Here is a 17,461-nt window from a genome sequence, read left to right on the forward strand (position 1 = left end):
TTAGGATTTCTGATTTCTCTGTGCATATATTTAAATTCATATACTCAAGGCTGTGCCCATTGTTTTAATATGATCAGTTTCATCATTTTTTTTATTTATTTAAATGATTTTATTTTTTAATTAACATAGAGATGTGGGTGTGGAAAGCAATAATAACATGCAGCTAGCGTGAAAAGGCTTTAAAGCATCTTTAATTGATTAATACAGAATATTCATTGCCACTTAGTGATTACAATTTTATGTAGGTCATGAAAACAAGATTTATTGTCAGCTTCCACCTTAACAGATTGCTGTAAATAAGCAATCTGATAGGAATAATTAGTATGTGACATTGGAATAAATTAGTATCAAGAGTCCCACTGTTGTTTGCTTTAAAGGAGTTGTTTGCTTAGAATTATTTGCTAAGTTACCCAGTTCTTTTTTACTTCATCTCAGAACTCAGCTGTGGAGTTAAATTTTAATTTAAAAAGTTGCCTTTGATTCCCAGAGGAAAAGTGGGATATAAATTTAAAAATAGTAGTATAACACTATTGTATATCTTTATATTGAAAGAATCAGAGATTTTGATCCAGAAAAATAACGTTGGTCCTTACCTGAACGTGTCTTTTCTGTAGAGGAGAGGGAGGGGTTACACATGGGTATCATCACAGCCTGATTGGTCCATAGACTGAGGAAATTTTCTTAAATATTCTACCATTCCTTATTGGCTCCCAGTTTCCTCAAGGTTGAAGGACGACGCCTGCAAAACACAAGCAGACCACAGGTCCAGCCGGGCCTCCCCCTGGTGAACCCTATAGCTAACTAGAGCGGGTTGTGACCCCTCTCTCTCCTCTACAGAAAAGACACATTCAGGTAAGGACCAACATCCTTTTTCCTATAGAATCGAGGGAGGGGTTACATGTGGGACGTATCCAAGCTCAGTCCCAGGGAGGGAATCTAAGAACCAGGAGGAACGATGGTCGCAACCTCCTGTAGAACCCTACGTCCAAAGGACACTTCTGCAGATGCGAACACATCCAGTTGATAGTGCCGGATAGAGACGACCAAGTGGCTACCCGACAAATGTCTTCAAATGGGGCCCTGGTGGCTCATGCTGTGGTGGCGGTGCTCCGTGTAGAGTGGGCCCTGATCCCCGAGGGAGGAGTCTGACGAACTGCCTCATAGGTGGTAACAATAAGCTGTCTCAACCACCTGCCAATATGGGCTGAAAGGAAATGAAGAGGGCCTCAGACCTGTGCACCTCTAAGATGCACCTAAGATAGATGTGCAAGACTTGGGTGACGTCAAGACGGTGCCAGAGGCTCTCCCTGTCGTGAGAAGGGGACGGACAAAAATTAGGCAAAATGATTTCTTGCGCCCTGTGAAAGGGGGAATAACCTTTGGGAGAAAGGTAGGATCCAGTCTAAGAACCACCCTATCCTGGAGGAAGTGGCAGAGATCTTCTTTGGAGGATAGGGCTCCCAATTCGGAGATGCACCTGTCCGACGTAATAGCGACCAGGAATGCCACCTTCAATAATAGCAACCTAAGGTGTACTGTCTGCAACAGTTCAAAGGGGGCCCTGGTCAAGGCTCTGAGAATGAGGGGGAGATCCCATGAGGGGAATCTATGCACTGGTGGGGGTCTAATATTCGCCGCCTCCTTCAGAAACCATTTTACCAGAAGGAGTTGAGAAAGGGGAGTATGACCATTCCCCCCCCCCCCGAGGACCGAGGACAAAGCCGCCACCTGGCGGCATAAGGTGCTATGTGAGAGTTCCCCATCCAGTCCCTTCTGCAGGAAGTCGAGTATCTGGGCCACCGAAGCCTCGGTTGGCCTTACTGAGGAGTTCACACCACCTGACGAACGCCGACCATGTAGAATTGTACATTCTGGTGGTCGATGGTCGTCTGGAAGCCTCTATGGTTGCAATGACCTGGGAGGAAAGGTTGGCCTTCCTCAGGAGGTGCCGCTCAAGTGCCAAGCGTTCAAGTGGAGCCATTGGGGCTCTGGGTGGATCAGGACCCCCTGGCACAAGGAGATTTCCTCCTGGGGAATTCTCCATGGGGGAGAGATGGACAGTTGGACAAGGTCCGCAAACCAAGGCTCCCTGGGCCAATATGGGGCCAGCATGATGATGTGAGCCCTCTCTGCTACTACGTTCCTCAGGGTCCCCGGGATGAGTGGGAGAGGGGGAAAGGCATATAGTAGGCTGAAGGCCATCTGCTCCGTGCCCTCCGTGGCTCTGGTCTGGAGTCAGGAGAAGAATCTCGGTAGTTGGGTTTTGGCCCGTGTGGCGAAAAGACCACCCATGGAGTACCAAACCTGAGGCAGATCTGTTGTCGACTGTCATGCGACTCAACCAGTCGACCTGGTGGTTGGCTTTGCCCGATATGTGCTCCGAGGTCACAGATATTAAGTGTCTCTCTGCCCAATGTCTGAGTTTCAGCACCTCTAGCCAGAGGCGCCGAGAATGGGTCCCCCACTGACGATTTATGTGGGCTTTTGTGGCAACATTGTCTGTCAGGAGAAGTACGTGACGCACTACAATCAAGTCTTTGAAGTGTTGGAGGGCCAGGCGGACCGCCTTCATTTCTAGCCAGTTTATGTTGTGGTGCAGATCTGAGACTGTCCAAGAACCCTACGCCAGCTTGGAGCCCATCAAGGCTTCCCCAACCGAACAAACTCGTGTCTGTAGTTATCATCATCCATTCCAGCTCCCAGAACATGCAATCCCACCTCAGGGTTGGAGAAAGCCACCAACGGATGGACAGCCGTACGGGTGTTGGGATGGCAGAGGGATGGATCGTAGGGAGTTGCTCTTCCTCTTCCGCTGGAATGGGATGAGGGCCCATTGGAGGGAACGGGCATGGAGACATGGGGATGATCCCTATGCACAACACCATCTTGCCAAAGAGTTTAGACAAGGTCAGGATAGAAACTGACTGACTTTTGTGTACCCGGGTTGCCAGCCTGTGCAGGCTGAGCAGGCGCTCTGGGGAAAGGAGAACCACTCCCACTACCGAGTCTATCATCAGCCCCAGATGGAGAATCTGCGTGGAGGGGGAAAGGTGACTTTTGGGGAAGTTGACAGAGAATCCCAGGGATTGGAGGGTCTGGATGGTGAGTTGGGAGTCGAGGACTACCTGAGGGAGGGACTGGGCCTGAACTAACATGTCATCGAGATAACATTGGAGTCTCACCGGGGAGGATCTCAGATGAGCTGCCAATGCTGCCAGAACCTTTGTGAATGTGCGAGGGGCTGAGGCTAGGCCGAAGGGCAGAACTTGGTACTGGTAATGGCGATCACCGTGGGAGAACCGTAGGTATCTGCGATGGGCCGGCAGAATTGGGATGTGAAGATAGGCCTCTGTGAGATCCACGGAGGCCAGGTAATCCCCCCGATGGATCCCTTGAAGAATGGATCTGAGGGGGAGAAAGGATCTAACATTGCGATGACACGATGTGCGATCTCGGGGCTCCGAGATCACAGTCGATACTTTTGCCGCTGGACGGTCCATCTGGACCTAAACCGTCCCAAAGAGATGGTGACTGGGAAGAGTATGTCTTGCTAATCTCAGGGACATCGCAAAGTCTCTGATTGATCCAAGAGAATCTCTTCTAGCTGGCAACAAAAAGCACAGCCTCAAGCTGCTGAAGTCGGGACAGCTCCGCAATGGAAGGAAAAGCGGAAAGAGAAAGTTGACCATCTGGTGAGGAAATTTTATTTTTATAAAAGACTGCTCCAAAAATATTGAAGTTAAATTAAATTGGTAAAGAAAAGGAAATAGGCAGCAGAATTAAGGATTATTGGACAGTGTGTTATCTTTTTTTTTCTATCGATGGAAGTTTTGTGAATATTTTTTACTTTTTAAAGTGAAAGTTTCGGATTTTCTTCTATTTCTTTTTTATCTATGGATTAAATATTTTCCTTTACTTCTACGATATTGGTTGGGATGGATTTTTTTCTTTTTATTTGGTTTCATTTAAGAACTTTATTTCTTCTAAGCCTGAAACAGAATTTTTTTTTAAAAGGTATATAAAGAGGGTAGTAACCTTAGAGGGAAAAGAAGATACACTGCCACTTGGAGGTTGAGACCTGGAAACATTGCTTTTTCTTTTTTCCCTTTGATCATTTTGACCTTCCACTTCAAAGGCTTCAGCTTGTTTATAATGAAGGGCATGGATTGTTTATGCAGGTGCTCTCTGGATGCTTGTTGCTAGCTGGAAAGAAGTGAAAACAGATTTGTTTTTAAACTAGAGTGGCACTGTTTATTAATTGCAAGGATGACACGACTTCAAAAAGAAACCATAACATTACAACAGATTATGTCAGGAATTCAGGGATCAGAGCAGGGCTCCCAGCCCCACGAGGTAGGAGAGAAATGCCAGATAGGCTCTCCTACTTCGCTACGGGACAGAAACAACGGTCCCTGGGGCAGCAGCTATCAAATTTAGATAATTTGGAAATTTTTTAGAGTAGTCAATTATAATTAAAGTTATTCCAATGAATTTAAACAAATTTTAGTAATGTCCTACCTAGGAGCCAAAGCAGTGCTTGGACCAAAAGACTGAGAGGAAACGGGCCAATAGGGAATGGTGGAATATTTAAGAAAATTCCCTCAGTCTATGGACCAATCAGGCTGTGATTACCCACGTGTAACCCCTCCCTCAACTCTACAGGAAAATATAGCCTTTCCCAATTTTACTGTTCTACTGTGTTAAGCTCATTGTGTTTGATGTGTACCTTGGTTTTTAGTTTGGAAAACCATACCTTGTGGTGGTAGTTTTAATTTAAGAGACTGTGAGAAAGAATTATTTCTTTATGTATCTCTTTTCTGGTATGTTCAAAATCTCTTAAATAATCCTTGAAAAATCTTCCTTTCCATTCCTCCCTCACCCTTTCTTCTGCTTTTCTTGCTACTTCTTTCTTTTCTTGCCTGTCCTGTAGTGGAATGTGTTATCAAAAACATACCTAGAACATGAGATCACATGAGAAATTAACACTATGGTAAAAGTCAAATTTGAACATAATGGGAAAGATGTTCTGCTTGAATGCTTGGGTTTAATAAAGAATTAATATGGTTTACCATTTTAACAAATAAAATAAAATTTAAAGCTCTAGAAGGCACTTTTGACAGCTTAAGGTGCAACTTAACTTGTTCCTCTCCACAGCTGCAGTCCAGAAAATTAAAGGTTTGTCTTACTTCTAGGTCCTCCATCAGCCACAGAGTATGTTCTTTTCTAGTTCTCCTGTTGCTTTGCTTATTTGTTTGGCCGTGGAGACTGGTAGCTCCCTGAAGTGCAATTCAAATATCTAACTGTGGCACATCTGCGGTTCCTTGTTCAAAGACTCGGCTGAAAGCATATGGCCTTTTGCCAGCTGGCAGGAGATTGGATGTAGCCTGTGATACCCCTTACTCTATGCCTACTTTTCTGAGTTTTCCTCTCTCTCCCCCACAAAAAAAACCCTCTGCACTTTTCTCCTTTTGTCTACTTCTATCATTCTGGCTACTCTGTCTGTGTGTGTGTGTTTATAACCCACCATATCTCTTCTCTCTACCTCTTCGGGTGGCTTTTCTCTTTTATGTCACCTTATACTCCTCCCTTACACCTCCCCACCCCATCAGCAGCAGACCATCTGCTGTCACCTTCCCACTAAATCTTCCTGGCTTCCTTCACTGCCTTTCTTAACCCATCATACTCAACACCTGTTGAAGCTGCAATTTCTCTTAATTCTTCACAAAAGGGGAAGCTATCTGCAGCATTCAGTTTCAGTAGAAGGCCATAACAGTATGGTGGTGTCTCATATACAGTTCTACTGATAAGAAATAACATGCTGCCCCCTGCACTTTTGCAATTGATAAGAACAACACACTGGAGAGGAGCCTAGTGCTGGGAAAGATTGAGGGCAAAAGAAGAAGAGAATAACAGTGAATGAGGTGGCTGGATGGAATCACTGAAGCAGTAGGCCTGAGCTTAAATGGACTCCAGAGGATGGTATAGGACAGGAAGGCCTGGAGGAACTTTGTCCATGGGGTCACGATGGGTTGGACACAACTTCGCAACTAACAACAACAAAGAGCAACTTTAAGGGGAAAAAAACTATTTTAAATTTATAGAGGCCATGAAACTATCTTATGACATTGCCCTCTGGTGCAGCTTTTTAAGAAAAATCTATTTCATTCTAAAATATAGTAAAAATAATACAATAAAAATAAAAAATAAAAGTGATCCTACTGATGATTTGAATGTGTGTTTTGAAGTGCTGCACAAAATTCAATTCTTGCAATTACTCCATTTTTTAAAAACTTTATTCTTCAATGGATATCTTTCCTCATTCTTAGAGATTTCCTGTGAGCAACAGGAAAAATAGCCAAATACATGTTCAAATGTGTACATATTGATTTATTCTGTGGACAAGAGTTGATGTAGTAGAGAAATGAAATCATATAAAGTTGCTACACACATCTCCGTTTCCCCCTCCCAGCAATCATTTGGCTTCCAACTATTTTTGTTTATGGCATGAGAATATTCTTTTTTCTTCTTCTTGAACATCTTAGCTCTTTATGATAGGAATAAGGGTGAACTTGTAAAGGGAGTGATTGATAAAATTGTTTGGGAAGCTGTATGATGTGGGGAGTATTTAAGCTTAGGTCTTCAAAATCCAAGATCAACCATTTCACTCATCAGGGCTGTGCAACATCTTACAGATGCACTTTTTGGGTAACATTTTTTTAACTTGTAAGGACTGTAAACTATGTATAACAATATCATTAAATGGGCAAATAGCAGTAGGGTTTTAAAGAGGAAAGGTGGTTTCCTTAAGCTAATCCTACTTCATTTCTTCTCCCCCTCCACCCCAAAAAAACTCCCTTCAACCATTTTGGCCCACCTTCTCCAAGATGTTCTCAGGATACAAAAATGAAGTGCTGGGAGACTACAGATAGTCTGAAAAATTTCAGCATCCTGACCAAAATATGTTGAAGACCACAGTTTCTCACTCTGGGATAAGGGCTATAAGTTATAGTGAAGGTGAATTAAAAAGTATGTTGTAAGGAGCTTCCTTTTAAATATTTTCCAGCTGAGGAAAGGTCAATATCTACTCATGTCCTATAAGGGACATTTGGACTTTTTAAAGAGTCCAAATGAAGCCCTGCATAGGAATGAGATTGCTAAAAGTGAGTGAGAAAATTCTATGCCTACAATAACGAGAAGAGAGTAACATTTAAGGAGTAGTTTGCAAGATTATTCTATCTCCATTCTTTTTTTTTTTTTAAGAATTTGCTGTGATACAATTTATTTTGGCAGACAAAGGTACCTGTGAAGTTGGGATATCATTCTCTTCATACCAACTGCTCTAGGCTTGGAAACAGCATTGCGCTGGAAAAAGAGACCCATGCCATTCTTGCTGATGCTTTGTGTCCCAGAATGGCATGTGCCCCCTGAGGTTGATCTGGATTTCAATGGAATTTAAATGCAGTAAACAAAACCAACCCCAAACTATCTTCTAAGGATAAAATAATATGATCTGGTAAAGGTTAAAATTATAGTTTCTAAGCTTACCTCCTTCTAAAGATGATGAATTTTGTCTCACACTGGAATCACAATTTTGCAGTTTGAACATTACATCCCTGTCCTAGAAATAGGTCTGTCAGATATGAATTATGGATGCATGAGACAAGCTCTTGTAAGTTTGAAGATTTCTTGAGGTAATTCTCTTGTGGAGAGTTTTAATGAATTCATGAGCCCCAGTTTAGGTTCTTTACTAGATTAAAGTAGTGTGTTTTGAGCAGATGGCTGTGTCACATGCCGTTTATATATAAGTTGCTTGGAGATATTCAATACAGCTATATTTAGCTTGCATAAAATGTTGTACCTAATCCCTATCCTCCTGCTTGTCAAATAACTCTTCTAGCGGCTCCATGAAGACTCTTATCATTTAGATTTAACTTAGCTTGAGCAAAGGAAGATGGGGAAACCACACAAGTCAAAGAGGTTAAGCTAAAAATATCCAGGTATTGTTAAGAGAGCAGGTCTGCCTCAGGAGTGTTCTTCCATCTGAAAGCAGAAGCTGATTAAAAGGAACCAGAGTAACGTTTCCAATATCCGTATTCGACCTAAAATCCACTCCTTCAGTTCAGGAGGGGACAGCATAAGCTGCTAGCCAAGTGCTTATTAGAAGCTGTTATCACTACTGGCATAACCTCCTGTATCAGTGATGGCGAACCTTTTTTGCCTCGGGTGCCAAAAGCACATACGTGCGCGCTATCACACGAACTCAAGTGCCCACCCACATAACTTAATGTCCCCTCTCACCTGTGTGGACTGTGCATTTTTGCACAAGGCTTCCTCGCCACTCCCTGCTCTGGCTGCTTCCCCTTGGATAACACCCAGTGAGGGGAGAAGTTGCTCTGCCACTAACGGGCAGAGATTGGGGTGGGGGTGGGGGGATGCTCAAGTGTGCTCCTGTGTCAAAAAACCTTCCCTTATCATTCTCCTGTGTAAAGGTTGGACCCTTTTTACAATGGCAGGTGTGAGTCCAGTTGCTAAATCCTCCCCTTCTATTAAAGAGGATCCTGGGCACTACAGTCAATAGACAAATGAGGAAGGGAGCTGCTGGCACAGGGGAAAGAAAAGCGGCAAGAAAAGAAGAAAAAGCAGCTTTTTTCCCTCAAGGTGGCTGCTCTGTTTCCCCCCCTCCCCTGTGCTAGCATAGAGGATCCTGCCTGGTTGCTGCAATCCAAAGAGAAATGAGGAAGAGAGCTATCTGCATGAGGGAAAGACAAGCAGCAAGGAAATAAGGAAAAGCAGCTTTTTTCCCCTCAAGGTGGCTGCTCTGTTGCCCTTTTCTCCATTTCAGCACCACTCCATGGAGCCTGCCCCACCCCACCCCACCCCACCCCATCGCCCAGGTCCTCGCTTCTCCCAAGCATTTCTTTGCCTATTTAATTTCCCCTCCGTAGCATTTTTCCATCGTGTTTCTTGCCGTTTTGGACAGGAAAACAAAGTTTGTGGGACTAAAAAAAACTCCTTTCAATCAATCAATTCCAACTTTGCGAGATCTCCCCCCCCCTCCCCCCAAGTTGTAACTGAAGTTTTGTTTTAGTCCCACAAACTTTGTTTCTCTGCACACGATGGCAAGAAACGCGATGGAGCTGGAAATCAGGCAGGCAAAGAAATGTTTGGGAGAAGCGAGGACCTGGGCGATGGTGGGTGGGGCAACCTCGATGCCGTAGCACTGAAATGGAGAAAAGGGCAACAGAGCAGCCACATTGAGTGAAAGAAGCCTCTTTTCTTCTTTCCTTACTGCTTGTCTTTCCCCCCTGCTGGTAGCTCTCCTCATTTCCCTGTGGATTCAAGAGATTGGGCAGGATCCTTTTTAGTAGCAGGGGAGGGAGGGGGGAACAGAGCAGCCAGCACGAGTGAAAGAAGCCTCTTTTCTTCTTTCCTTACTGCTTGTCTTTCCCCCCTGCTGGTAGCTCTCCTCATTTCCCTGTGGATTCAAGCGATCGGGCAGGATCCTTTTTAGTAGCAGGGGGGAGGGGGGGACAGAGCAGCCAGCACGAGTGAAAGAAGCCTCTTTTCTTGCCGCTTGTCTTTCCCCCGTTCTGTGGGCTGTTTTTCGCCCTTTGGAGGCTTCAGGGAATCCTCCGGAGATTTAAAAAAAAAACTATCAAAAATCAGCGGGTGCATGCGTACTGGAGCTGACAGGGCAATGCCTCGCATGCCCTCAGAAATGGCTCCACGTGCCGCCTGTGGCACGCGTGCCATAGGTTCGCCATCACGGTCCTGTATTAACAATTGCGGAAATTTTGGTGGGAGTGTGGGGATGATATTTTAAGTAACAAAAATATCTTCACTTGACTCAGTTTTAAACATAATGCATAGGTCTAAGTACCAATTCTTAAGTGCCCTACAGATGGATATCTTAAAATTTTCCTCCCTTTTTTTGATTATAACATACATATTATACATAAATATATACCATATTTTTCAGAATATAAGACGCACCTCTCTCCCTAAAAAAAGAGGCTGAAAATCTGGTTGCATTTTACACACTGAATACAGCATTTTTGGCTTACTGAAACCCCACTCCCTTTGCAAAAATGGACGTGCAGAGGGTTTGGGAGGCCTGCAAAGTGTTCCTGGGGGCTGGGGAGAGCAAAAACAAGCAGAAACGGCCCGGTTTTTGCTCATTTTTGCCCTTCCCAGCCCCCAGGAATACTCTACAAGCCTCCCAAAGCCTCTGCATGCCCTTTTATTTGCAAAAAAATGGGCCCATTGTTGTGAAAAACGGGCCATTTTTTGCTCATTTTTGCTCCCCTGCCCCCAGAAACACTTTGCAGGTCTCTCAAACTCTCTGCATGCCTGCAGAGTGCAAAAACCTTTTTTCAAATTTACCTCTTAAAAATCAAGCATCTTAAGCTTGAGCTGAGCTGCCGCCGCTGGGGAATACTAGAACCTTTGCTGCTGAGCAGCTGATTGATGGTTGGATTGGCTTCCTGGAATACCGTCGATCAGCTGTTGTAGGTGGTGGGGATCACTGCTGCCTATTGCTAGTGATTGGTGGTGGCAATCACCGCTACCTAGAACAGCTGATTGGGGATATTCCGGGAAGCCAATCCAGCCACTGCTCGGCAGCAAAGGCTCCATTGTTCCATGGTGGCGGCGAACGGCAGCAGGTGTGACAGACAGCAGTGTGAACTGCACATCTCTCCCTTCCACTGCAATATTCACTCTATAAGACGCACAGATGTTTCCACCCACTTTTGGGGGGAGGGGACTGTATCTTATAGTGCGAAAAATATGGTAAATGGTTCTTTCAAGGCTTGCACCATTGTGACCTTCCACACAACATAATTCAAGGAACACTGCTCTGATATACTACACAGACAGCTACATGCTCTCCCTGTAGTATGCACAGGAGATTTAGTTTCCATTTCTTTCACCTCTGGTGAGATCTGTGAAGAAAGACTGACAATCTTCTCAGCTATCGCATCATTGATGTGGAACTTTTCCAACAAAGGTCTCCCAGAATCCTCCATGTCCTAAAATCTTATTTAATAACACTTCTGCAGTGCAGTGGCTCAGCAGTTAAGACACTGAGCTTGTCAACTGGAAAGCTGGCAGCCTGTTCATTATGTGACAGTGAGTTCCCATCCTTGTCCCAGTTCCTGCCAAATCTAGCAGTTCAAAAAGCATGCAAATGTGAGTAGATGAATAGGTTCCAGTTCAATGGGAAGGAGCAGCACTCCATAATGTCATGCTGGCCATATGACCACAAAAAAATTTTTCGGACAGCACTGGCTCATTGGCCTTGAAACAGAGATGAGCACAGTCTCCTACAGTTGGCAACGACTAGCGGAGTAAAATCCGCAGGGATTCCTTTACCTTGCTTACCATTTCAGCTTCGTGACTGGGCAGTTTTCAGTTATACTGTTTATTTGAAAGGCATTTGGGCAATGAAATTGTAATCTACATAGCTTTTCTCTATTTGGTGTGCTTTGGTACTATTTATCATTCATGTTTTTCATTTGACCTTTATTTTATCTCAGCCTTTATTTTGGAGACAGGGTATATCAAATAGTCACTAAGAGCATTGAATATAATCATATATGGTACACTCAAAATTATTGTTTCTGCTCTGTTCCTGCTTAGGGATTTTATGTCCAGTATCCTAGTGAATAACTATTCCAAACCCTTCATCTCATATGAAATTTCATTGTAAATCAAGTATATTGTTTTTATATTAAAACATTTCAATTTTTCTCTTAACTGCGTGCCCTTCTTTGCAGTAAAGAGACTATTTCTCTGTTTTCTTTAAGATACTGCTATGAGGATACTTGTTAGCAATGACTGATGTGGAATCTACATATGCAGATTTCATTGCTTCGGGAAGAACTGGAAGAAGAAACGCTCTTCATGATATACTTGTGTCTTCATCAAGTGGGAATTCCAGTGAACTATCCCTGAAGTTATCTGAACTTGATATAAATAAAACTGGTAAATAACAATATTTTAGCCAAAAAGAAAAACTATACAAGGGGAATCATTCTTGAAAACAGTGTATTAGGTTTTGATATCTATGCACTATTAAATTTATACTTGGCATACACTCGCACACATGCACATATTCCATACACATTATATATTGATCAAGTATAATTTGTGTGTATGTGTTATATATGCATATTTATACATACACATATTTCATAAGCTATGAAATGATAAAACGTTTGGTGTACTTAGGATCTATCAGTTAAATTTTCAGGAACCCCTTTGTTTCTATAGTCATCGTACAGAGTAGGTAGGATTCATGGCCATAGTAGAGATCATCAAACAATTTACTTATAAGCTAAGTAAGGTCAAGAGGCAATGATCATAAGCCAAGATTAATTCAGGTCACAATTTAATAGTTGTGATAATTAAATTCTCCCTACATAGAATTCTAATTCCTTGTAGATATATTTCCTTGTTGATACTATATATATTCCTTGTAGATAGTATTTTAAGAAAGGCAAGAACAGTGGTACAGATGATAGTCTATCCCCTTCGTATCTCAAGGTTACCATTAGATTAACTAGTATACCATAATTATGAAGTGTGGGAGAATGAATATGAAAAACCATTACATACATACTACACCATACATTGTATTATGTATATTATTAAATTTGCTCCTCTGAAACACTAAAATCAGTTTCTGTAAATAGAAGGTTAGGAATGGCTAGTTCTTTGGCTATAGAATGCAATTCAGTCACTTCTAACGCAATGAATTAAGCCCCATCTAAGCAAAAGAAGAAAGCTGATGTTTTAGGTTGACTGACTGTCATTTACAAGATAAACTTTTAACATAAGTAATGTACAGTCAGTTTTCTGCAGCATTTTTGCATTTCTTAAATGGCAATCTGCCTTTATATTTTGAATCTCATTCTCTTCATTATCTATAACTTAGGTAACTAATTAGTGTTGCTTAAAACCAACCCAGACCTCTGTATGCCAGATATGAACACAGTGGAATATGCAAATATCAGTTGCATTGTCCATGCTATGTTTTACTAAAAATTACCCTTTGTTTCTTGTAGAAGGGAAAGAAGATGCACAGAGAAATCCCACCGAACAAGCTGGGGAATCCCAGGGGGAAGCAGCAAAAGAAGAAAGCTGATGTTTTAGGTTGACTGACTGTAGAAATATTTTCCAACTGCAAAAGGCTGCATCTTGTGAGCAAGCCCCTTGAACAAAAAATTAATTTAAAATGGACGAATCTCGTTACCAGAACCTGCACAATGCACTACAAAAAGTGGGGATGAAGGTGGTAACAGTAGACAGAACTTTTTCTACCTTTGTTAGCAATGGTTGAGACCTGGTTATTGATCAGGATACTTTATTGAGAGATGGATCGTATAACAAATGCCCACATTGAAATACAAAATGCAAATGATGTAGATCTTGTAGCAAAAATAGCACTCAGATGGAAAGAAGCTTGAATTGGATTGTGTCACAATGGCTTCAGTGATCTTCTGAAATTGTCTGGCTTGAGTATTCACCTATTTAAAAAATCACTTGTAAAGGAAGCACTGTTTGTTTTTAAAGAACTCTGCTTTTCTGTTTTCAGCCACATTACTTAACAATGTTTTATATTGTACAATTTAGATGCTCCACACTGCCCTTTCTTGAAATGCTCATGAAAGCAACTGTGACTATGAATTTTTCTACAACTTGTTTTGAAAGGGCTAGCTAGGGTTTTGTTGTTTTATGCACCATGTGTTGTGTGCACATGATCATCAAATCAATTGCTAAACTGATCAAATTGCTCATTTAGTTATGAATCAGCATTCTTTCATTTACAAGATAAACTTTTAACATAAGTAATGTACAGTCAGGTGTGTCTTGTGTTTTCTCAGTGCAGTTCTTTGCTTGTGGGTAGTTGGAAATCCAAAAATCTTTAATTCTTTAAGGGGTATTTTTGTTGTTGTTCAGACAACTATATAACTGCTAAAGCATAAGAGTAAGCACAGTACATATTAAAAGATATGAGCTCATAGCTGATGAGAGATAAAATATCCAACACTTTAGTAAAGACCTACTTCCTAAAATGAAGAAGGATTTATTATAGCTTTTAGAATTGGAGTCTTCTCACTTTTCAATCAATATTAAAGTAAAAAGTTATTTTGTTGTGGCAATCAAATGGATATCAATCACAATTTTTCCCACATTTTGATGTTTGTTTATTTATATTTCAACTTTATTTCAAATGCCATGCACTTTTCAAACACTTGTAATTTTATTAAAATATTAGTGTAACTTTGCTTTTTAGTAAATCTAAACATTGGTTAACGAAACATACATTACTGTTGTGACTATGGTTGTTGTTTTTACAATATTACTATTTTACGGTTGTCACATGGACATTGTTGGTGTGAGGTCTGTAAATACTTTAATTGGCATTGAATTTGGTAATTGGTGTTAATAAATAACAACCAGCAGAATATTTATGGCTCATTAGCATAGTTTGCTTCTCTATGCCTTTGCTTGTATAGTTCATTGGTTATATACATATTTTAGTGAAGAACCTTCCACTTTCAATCAAATGTTGACTTGAAGTTTCCATTCTGATCACCTTCATCATTTAATTTTAGCTCTTGACAGTGTGCCTGTCTTCTACAGTAAGAACTATATGTCTAACCCATCTAACATACTTCAGGAGCTCAGAAATATAACCAAATCTGATTCACCAGTTTTGTATCTTCTAGGACTCATTGGAGATATGTTATGCAGGGATGGGTTTCTATTGAGAAAAAGTGCATACTTGTCAATTGTATACTTAAGAAGTGTGCTCACCCCTAACATATCTATGACACCTGTTAAAGCGGTCTTCTCAATAGTTCCGTTCCCAGAATTCTCAGCTAGCTTGGCAACAGGCAGCCTCCAGTTCCTCCAGGGAATAAGTTAAGCATGGTAGTCTTTCTAATTACACAATATGTGTATCTCCTCTACAGAGCTTACAGCCTCAATTTCATCCTGAATAGCACTTTTCCCCTAACAAGGTACACCGTGCTATCTGAGAGAATAATAAAGTAAAAAATGGAATGAGAGCTGCCAAATGATATGTGGAAAAAAGGCAAGAATCAAGCATTTTAAAAGTTATCAAAAGTTATTTATAAAAATAGTAAAGGTGGGATAAATATCTAATAGGTAAATAAATAAAATGTAGGATTTGAAAAACAAATCACCACCACTGCCTAAATTTAAAATGCAGAAGCCCTAGTTTCAATAACTGTAATTAACTTTGTTTTATTTCCTCTTTATTGCTTAGAAAATAGAATTTTCTTTTCAGGTTTTACCTGAATAGTTGGGGGTTTTGATCTGCTTTCCACCAGAAATTATCAGCATCCTTTTCTCTCATAAAAATGTATGAACTGAACCTCTTCATCCGTCACAGAATTCTGTGTTACTAAGTGGCCAACTTAGTAACTATGTGCATTTTCAAAACTCACAAGACTAGGATGAAATAGCTTCTTCGTGTTATCTTCCGATAACTAGTATTTTTCATGAACATTTCCAGGCATCTTTAAAATCATGCAAGTTGCTAGCAACATATACCATTTAACTATCCCTATGTGAAAAAGTATTTTCTCCTGCTGGTACCATGCATTCTAGTTTAACATACAACCTCAAGTACTAGCATTATGAGAAGGGAAGAAAAACTTCAATATTCATTCCACGTATGGTTTTATATAAGTCTGTAATGTAGGAAACCTTGGAGGTAATCAAAGAGGCCTGATGGTTAGAATGCAGTACTGCAGGCTAACTCTGACCACAGTCTGGAGTTCAATCCTAAAGAGGCTCAGCCTTCTGTCCTTCCGAGGTCAGTAAAATGAGGAACCGGATTGTTGGGGGCAATATGCTGACACCATACGATGCTCAGAGTGCTGTAAAGCACTATGAAGCATTATATAAGTTCTATTGCTATCAGATATCCTGCTAGGCATACAATTAAGATGCAGGACCTGTAATTAAAGCTCACAATTTTGAGCACAAGTGCTTCTCATTCTGCTACCTGACAGCATCTCTGTCTTGATTTTATCTCAGAACTAATGTTGAGGTTTCCAGTCAGATGGTCTTGAGGGATTTAAATCCCATGAACTGAGACAAAATTTCTCTAAGTGTGTTATAAGTCCAAATCTGAGGATAGTTGTAATTGGGGGTATCATGTATGCAAAGAAGAATTTTGTGAGAACTCTATCACATAGCTGTCTAGCAAGAACAGAACCAGGTTCTTGTATGACTCATCTTTGCATGCATAATGTTGAAGTCCAGAAAACACTGGCAGTCACATTGCCCCACTTATTTGGCATACAGGAGTTGCAAGGATGGATCTCTTATGTGGCAGCCGCCAACTAATCGACAGCAAACACAACAAATCAGTAGGGAATGGGAACAGTTGTTTTGCTGTTGAGAGCAAAAAGTATCTCCTTGATTGGCTCAACTTGTAAAAGTAAAAGTTCTGTAAGAATTCTTGTTTTGCACATGCAATTTTTTTACTGTGTTTTCAGAAGGCAACAACAGGACAAGTCCTGAAAGAGTTCCAACTCTGCATACATAAATGGGACAACTGATAATAAAGAACGCATTTAATGTTAAACAAATGGCACATTCACTGCTACCAAGGTGAGCTTGTTAGATTTATTCATGAAGGGAAGGAGTTTATAAGTGTATTTACCATTGTATAGCGTCATGAAATTACAAGGTTTGCCAATGTTGTGCTAAGTGTGCTATAGAAATCCTACCATCCACAGAGAGGATATAGTGAATGAATTTGCAATTGTAAGAAAAAAGATGAAGTTTGGAGATGCTGTCCTTGTTGGAATACCTACAGTGTCAAAAATGCTAGCCAGTCATACCACAGTTTTGGACATGATCTTAGGACTTTGATAACAAAGCTACAAGTAACGTACAGAAATCCAATGACAGATTGTAAATTCTAAATCTGCAACATATTTAAGTTTCTAGCAATATTTCCTTTATTATCAAGGTACATCAGTGGCATCAAAACAGGATGAGAGTCTTGGACAAACATGTAAAAAACATATCACATTTCAAGTTGCCTTAAATGATAACCGTCCCTTTCTCAATCTGGTTTCAGTTTTCAGTATTTTGAAAAAGATTTTAATGGTCTTCCTCAAAACTTAAAACAAAAGTACTTATCCTTGCCCTCTTATTCAGTCTCCAGATCATATAAAAAACACATATCAAAGGAGAAACAGATGACCAGTGACAGATGTGACTGAGTTAATCTCACTGTTAAACCATGAATAAGTTACAATTCTTGGCTTTGCACCCTACTACACTCAAAATCAAATTTTACATAAATCTTAATTAAGATAAATACATTTTAGATAATATGGGAATTCAGCCTATGTGTAGGAGGTATACTTTGTCAGCACTGAGCAACAGGTTGGGGGGGAAAAGCATTCCC

General features: G+C 41.0%; 1 protein-coding gene across 6 annotated transcripts in view; it reads left to right on the top strand.

Moving 5' to 3' along the window:
* The window catches only part of PKIA (cAMP-dependent protein kinase inhibitor alpha), a 39,872-nt gene extending 25,382 nt beyond the window's left edge, over positions 1–14,490 (top strand). For all 6 annotated transcript variants that reach the window (XM_081952429.1, XM_081952426.1, XM_081952427.1 and 3 more), the window contains 2 exons: positions 11,808–11,985; positions 13,068–14,490. In XM_081952429.1, coding sequence (XP_081808555.1) covers positions 11,835–11,985; positions 13,068–13,147 — 231 coding nt within the window. In that variant the 5' untranslated portion in view covers positions 11,808–11,834 and the 3' untranslated portion in view covers positions 13,148–14,490. The remainder of the gene's footprint in view (positions 1–11,807; positions 11,986–13,067) is intronic.
* The last annotated feature ends 2,971 nt before the right edge of the window (positions 14,491–17,461 follow it).

This window comes from Natrix helvetica, assembly GCF_964273705.1.
Source record: "Natrix helvetica genome assembly, chromosome: 4".
NCBI lineage: Eukaryota > Metazoa > Chordata > Lepidosauria > Squamata > Natricidae > Natrix > Natrix helvetica.